The 5,668-nt window shown below is 55.2% G+C and overlaps 1 protein-coding gene across 3 annotated transcripts in view; it reads left to right on the top strand.

Moving 5' to 3' along the window:
• Positions 1-1,608: 1,608 nt before the first annotated feature.
• The window catches only part of GCK (glucokinase), a 17,344-nt gene continuing 13,284 nt past the window's right edge, over positions 1,609-5,668 (top strand). For all 3 annotated transcript variants that reach the window (XM_019626558.1, XM_019626557.1, XM_019626556.1), the window contains exon 1: positions 1,609-2,113. In XM_019626558.1, the coding sequence (XP_019482103.1) occupies positions 2,069-2,113 (45 nt within the window). In that variant the 5' untranslated portion in view covers positions 1,609-2,068. The remainder of the gene's footprint in view (positions 2,114-5,668) is intronic.

Raw genomic sequence — 5,668 nt, 5'->3', positions numbered from 1 at the left:
CCACCCCCCAACCCCGCCTCAATGATCTCATTTGAACATGATGATAATACCACCCCTGCCTGCTGCCCCAAGGCTGTCTGATCAAATGACGGAATGAATGCAAATGCACTTTGTTCATTATAAATGTTTTAATCAACATTAGACATAAGGACAATTTCTCGTTCTCCTAATAAATGTATTACCTTTCTTTAGGAATAAGTCTAACAAGAACTGTGTAAGATCTATATGAGAAAAATAACAAAACTCACCTAAAATACATAAAAGGACACCTAAATAAATGGAACAAATGACGTATTTCTGAATGAGAAGACTCTGCGCCATAAAGATGTCAGTTCTCTAATATGAACCCCAAATACCTGAATTCATTGCATCTCCAATGAAATCATTGACAGCATTATTTTGTGAAATAGAGTGAGTAGACTTTAAGATTTATAGGAAGCATAAAAAGCTCACGGCAAAGAAAATTTTGTAGAGAAAAAGAAAGGGTGCTTGCCCTACAAGATAGCCACAAACTGGGAAGTTGTGGCAACTGAAACAGCATGGTGTGGGCACAGGAGGCGTCCAGCACGCAGCAGAGCCGAGGCCATGGCGAGCAGACCAGCAAGGGCCACTTTTACCTTCAGACAGTTTGTTACTGACACAGACAGCAGAAGAAACAGGCCACTCCCCAGATGCCTGCACCCCTAGTTGCCCTGAGTGTGCCCTGGGAGGAGCTACCCCTGACAGCCGGGGCAGAAAGCCTCTTATCTCAATGGGAAACTCCTGACAGCCTTCCCAGCAGGTGGGGAAGAGAGTGAGGGGAGGCCTCCCAGCAGCTCCTCCTAGTCTTCCGTTGGGTGGGGGAGAGGAGGACCACAATGTGCCGCTTCTGATAGGCTCAGGTTAGCTGTGGTTCCAGAGTCGGCCCTGTGGCCTGTGGGTACCCCTGCAAGGTGACTAGAGCCAAGCCGTTCCCTTACAACAGAGAATAAAGCCACAGAGCGTGATCTGTGATGCAGCCAGCATGGCAAGCCCGCGGGGCAAGGGTGCCCACAAATGCTCGACACCGGCGAGATCATCTTGGGCTCCAGATGGTTATGTGAACCCTGAGCCAGCAGCATAGTCAGCTCCATTCCCAGGGTCTTCCAACACTGGGTGTGAGTGGGTGTGCACACGTCCCGAGCCCAGGCCCCTGGGTCTGTGGGCCTCTGCTCCGTCTGGGCGCAATAGTGCAGCTTAGGCTTCAGTGACAAAGCTTGTGGGTGCTCTGGCCATGAGTGGCAATGCCGGTGGTCAAGCTGCCCACTCCTTCTCCTCTGGGTCTCAGACTCACAGGGGCCTCTGCTCCTTAGGACGCAAGTTTAGAAGCCCCTTTGACACTGCCCTGGGAACTGGACAGGTGGTGAAGTCAGTGGTGACAAGGAGAGTGGGCTGTTGCTATGGTGATGGGAATGGAGGCCTTTTTCTGCATGGCAGCTCTAATGACAGGCTGGCCAGCTCTGCTGAGGCCAAGGGTGTGAGCACAGAGGCCTGGCTCCTGGTTGTCATGGCAGCACAGGCCCTCTTAGGAGTGTTCCCCACTGCACACCTGGTCCTGGCCAGAGCAGGAAGTGTTGGGTGGTGACCGAGCCAAGGAAAGCAGGTCGGGGTATGTGAGAAACAGTCACCTGCGGCCTAATTACTCAAATGCTGTCCCCAGCCACAGGAGGGGAGAGCAGCTTTTCTGCTGAGTCTGTCTAGAGGCCGCCACGCCGGCACAGCTCAGCACAGCCTGGACAGAAAGCTGACCAGCACTGACCAGCCCCGGAGCCCAGCAATGTCCCTGCCCCGACCATACCCAGCCTGACTGTGGGGAAGGGTCCCAGCTGTGGCCCAGAAGATGAGTCTCACCACCGGCTTGCTGGGCACGATGAAAAGGAGGAAACTCTGTGATTGAACCTCCAGCCGGGAAATAGCCGAGGTGGACCGCACTTTACCAGACACCCGGGCCGTGACCCCTGGTTGGGAGAAGCCTTGTGACATTTCTGCTTCAGAAACCTGAGGGGGAACGCTGAGGGGCCCCAGCTCACGCGAGCTGGCTGCTGAGCCCATGCCGGATGACAGAGCCAGGATGGAGAACGCCAAGAAGGAAAAGGTAGCTCGCAGCCTCATTTGGCTCTTAGAAGCCTTTGTCACATGTCCCCACCGTCCATGTTTGTTTAGCAAATGATTGTTCTTCAGAGTCTGATTTCATGCACAGGCCCTTTGGGGGGGTAATCTGCTGGGGAGGGGACCAAGGGCACTGCCTCTGTTGGCAGCAAGGTCCTTCTTCCGAGCAGGCCAGGTCTTCTGCCACCTCTTCAGACACAGGGACTGTGACCAGGAGTTTAGGCGGCTAGGAGGTCCGGGAAGTGACTTCTGTGGGATGGAGGGTCTGGGGAGTTTAAAGCCCCAGCCGAGGGGGGCTTGGAGCCTGGCATCTCAGAGGCAGAACCAACTGCCCAGCCACAAGACGACACTCATCAGACATAGTGTCACAAGTCCCAGGTGCCGCAGTTACTCCTGGGACTGTCTTTGTGAGCAAAGAGCAGTCACTTTGTCCAACAAAGAAAAACGCAGACATCCTCTGCGCCAGCCCTGTGCCCACGCAGTGAGCAAGGAGACTGTGCAGACGACAGGCAGAGGGGGAGCAGGCCGCACCCAGGCCGGGCCAGGCGCAGTGGAGGCATGGGCAGAGGGCCGGGGTCCAGTGCCCTGGGCATAGTTTCCTCCCCTCCTGTGAAATAGCAAGGTCAGCACAAAACCTGGCTGGTTCTGCTCCTGGCAGAGCTTATGCCCTCAGGAGAAAACCAGCCACAGCCACAGGCAGCAAGACAGGCCGAGGCTACGGCTGAGTCCCGTGTCTGCCGGTCACTGGTGTGATGGCAGGAAAGAGGCCAGGGGAAGCTACCTGGGGACAAACAACGTGGTGTCTTTGGCACAAGCACAGAGATGGCTTGGCGACAGTGGGAAGTGGGCCTGCTGTGAGCATCTGTTCCCAGACTCTGGGGCTGGCCCTTGTCCCTTCCCCTTTGTCCCAGCAGACACACCGCTCCACAGGGTGAGGGGTTTTGTTCCACAGGCAGGGGAGCTGGTCCCAGTTCATGAGCCAGGCTACTCCAGAGGGCCAGGGTCAGCGACATCCTGGTCAGAGCCGAGAGTGGGGCAAGGCACGGCCTGTGGCACACGCTTTGGGGTTGGGCGGGGGTGGGGGGGATGGCAGAACACCAAAAACACCAGACATCAAGATAAGTAGCATTTTAATGCACATTCTAAAGAATCAAAATTAATGCCAAAAACATACGATAACAAAAGAGTAAAACTCTAAAGGGAGATGGGACGAAGATGACTGGTTTTTTTCACGTGTCTCAGCCCTGGGCTGGCTGCTTTTGCGGCCGAGGGCCAGACAGGACAAGGGAGGTACGGGCTGCAATGCCCACGCCCACCCCTCCTGCCTGTCCTGGCCAGCTCGGTGCCCACCTCTGGTCTGGGGGGCCAGCTTGGTTGCAAGGGCAGCCTAGGGATGCGAACGTCGCTGCCAGGCCCACCCAGGTCCTGTCCTGTGTCCCCTGGGAAGTGCCGCCCCACCCCAGCCAGCACATAGCCTGGAGCAGCGAGCAGCAGGACAGCTGCGGCTGTGTCGCCACAGGCTCGGAGAAGAGAGGAGAGCGTTGGGGCTAGTTTGGAGGGAAGTCATTCTTTCAGTTTCTGGTTCCTCTCACTTGTGCTGACCTTTCAGATCCAAGCTGTGGTCATCCCTCTGTAACCCGCAGGAGTGTGTGGCCTCAGCACCATTTTCAGTGGCTTCCCCACGTAGATGTCAGCTTCATACCACCTCTAGAGCTCCTTGGGGGCACGTCCGCTCCTACTGGCACTGCCCCACCCTCCAGCCTGGAGCCCACCGGGGTGGATTCATTCTCTGCCACGGAGCACCATGTCTCCAAGGCCACTGCTTCTGGGAGGCCTGAACTTGGGCCCTGGGAACCCGTGGGAAGTTCCTGGTCTGCACTCCCTGCTCTGTCATCTGGGCCCTGCTTCTGGCCCCACACGCCCCACACTGGGGGATTCAGAGTTGCGAAGCGCACACAGGTGGCTTTGTGTGGTGCATCAGGGACACTTTGAAGGAAGAAAGTCCTCCTGCTGCTAGGGCCATGAGGGGGCTGGAACAATGACTGACAGGTCCCAGTAGCCCTGGGTCCTGGACCCTCAAGGGAGAGCCCGCTGCAGAGGGAGCCTGGGGATAGGCAGCTCTCCAGGGACCCCTATCTTTCCACCTGTCATTCAGACCCTTCAATCTCTCCAGGCGTATCCACGAAACTTTTTTTATTTTTAATTAGGCTGTAACATGCATGCACTGAAACTCACCTTGTTAAGTGCACAGTCTGATGAGCTCTGCACACAGTTACGTAACCGCCATGGCCAGCGAGACGCAGAATCTCTCCATCACTGGGCTCCTTGGGTCCCGCCTCCTTGCTGTCCCCCACCTCCCAGGCCCCAGGCCCTGGGAACCAGTGGCCTCTTCTCGTTCCCTCCCCTCTTTGTGACCTTTCCTGCACAAAAGGAATCATTGAGACTGCTGCCTTTTGTGTCTGGCTTCTTTGGTTTTGCATGAAGCTGTTTCTGTCAGCCATAGGCCAGTCCTCCCTGCCTCTGTGTCCTGTGGGGTGCACGGTGGATGTATCGCCAGCTGACAGGCATTTGGGGAGCTCCTGGTTTGGCTGTGATGACTGAGGTGCTGGGACTCGTGTGTGTAGACTCGGCTGTTCGTTCTGGGGGGAGGTATCTAGGAATGGTGTACTGTGGTGAGCAAATGTTTAACCTTAGAAGAAACTGTCCCCAGAGGGGGCTGCACCATTTTGCATTCCCACCAGCTATGGCGAGGGTTCCAGGTGCCGCACATCCTCCCCAAGCTTGGTTTCGTCCCCCTTTAAATTGTAGCCCTGGTGCTGGGTGTGCCGTCGTATGCCATGTGGTTTTAAATTGTGGCTCACACGACACGTGATGTGCACATTTCCAGAGGCTCACTGGGCATTCTTCGGTGAGGTTTGAAAAATCTGGTTCTTGTCTTCTCATGGAGTTGTGAGAGCACCTCGTGTGTCTGGATACGAGGCATTTTATCAGCACAGTCCTGCCAAGAGGAGAAGGTGACGCTGCAGGTCCTGTGAGGACCTGGGCCTGCTTCCTGTCGCAATAGCCTTCACTTCCTGGCACCCCAGCCCCCTGCCGGTGATGAGGTCCCGCTGGTCTGCCCCTCCCACCCCAGCAGGAGCACCTGGGGTTTGAAGAGTGGTATTGAGCATCACAGGCAGGTAACTTACCTCCTGTGGCTCCATGCCTGTGCTGCACCATGTTACTATTACCACCCAGGGTTTTGTCTTCCTGAGTCAATTTTGATAATTATGTTATTTTGAAAACCATCCATTTTCTCTAAATTTTAAAAACTTATTGAAGCTAGTCTTATATATAACTCCTATGACTTTCTTTTTGTTTTTTTTTAAGATTTTATTGGGGAATGGGGATGGGAACAGCGCTGGGGAATTGGGGAAGGGGAACAGACAAGTTGCTGTCCCTTTTGTTCTTCAGTCTAGTTGTGAAGGACGTTGCTTCACTGGCCCAAGTTGGCACCATCATTGCGCTCTTCCTGGGTGAGGCAGATCAGTCGCCGGCTTCT

The sequence above is a fragment of the Hipposideros armiger genome, unplaced genomic scaffold (genome assembly GCF_001890085.2).
Source record: "Hipposideros armiger isolate ML-2016 unplaced genomic scaffold, ASM189008v1 scaffold_685, whole genome shotgun sequence".
Classification (NCBI taxonomy): Eukaryota; Metazoa; Chordata; class Mammalia; order Chiroptera; family Hipposideridae; genus Hipposideros; species Hipposideros armiger.
The sequence above is the reverse complement of the archived record's forward strand: the minus strand, read 5'-3'. Positions and strand labels throughout refer to the sequence as shown.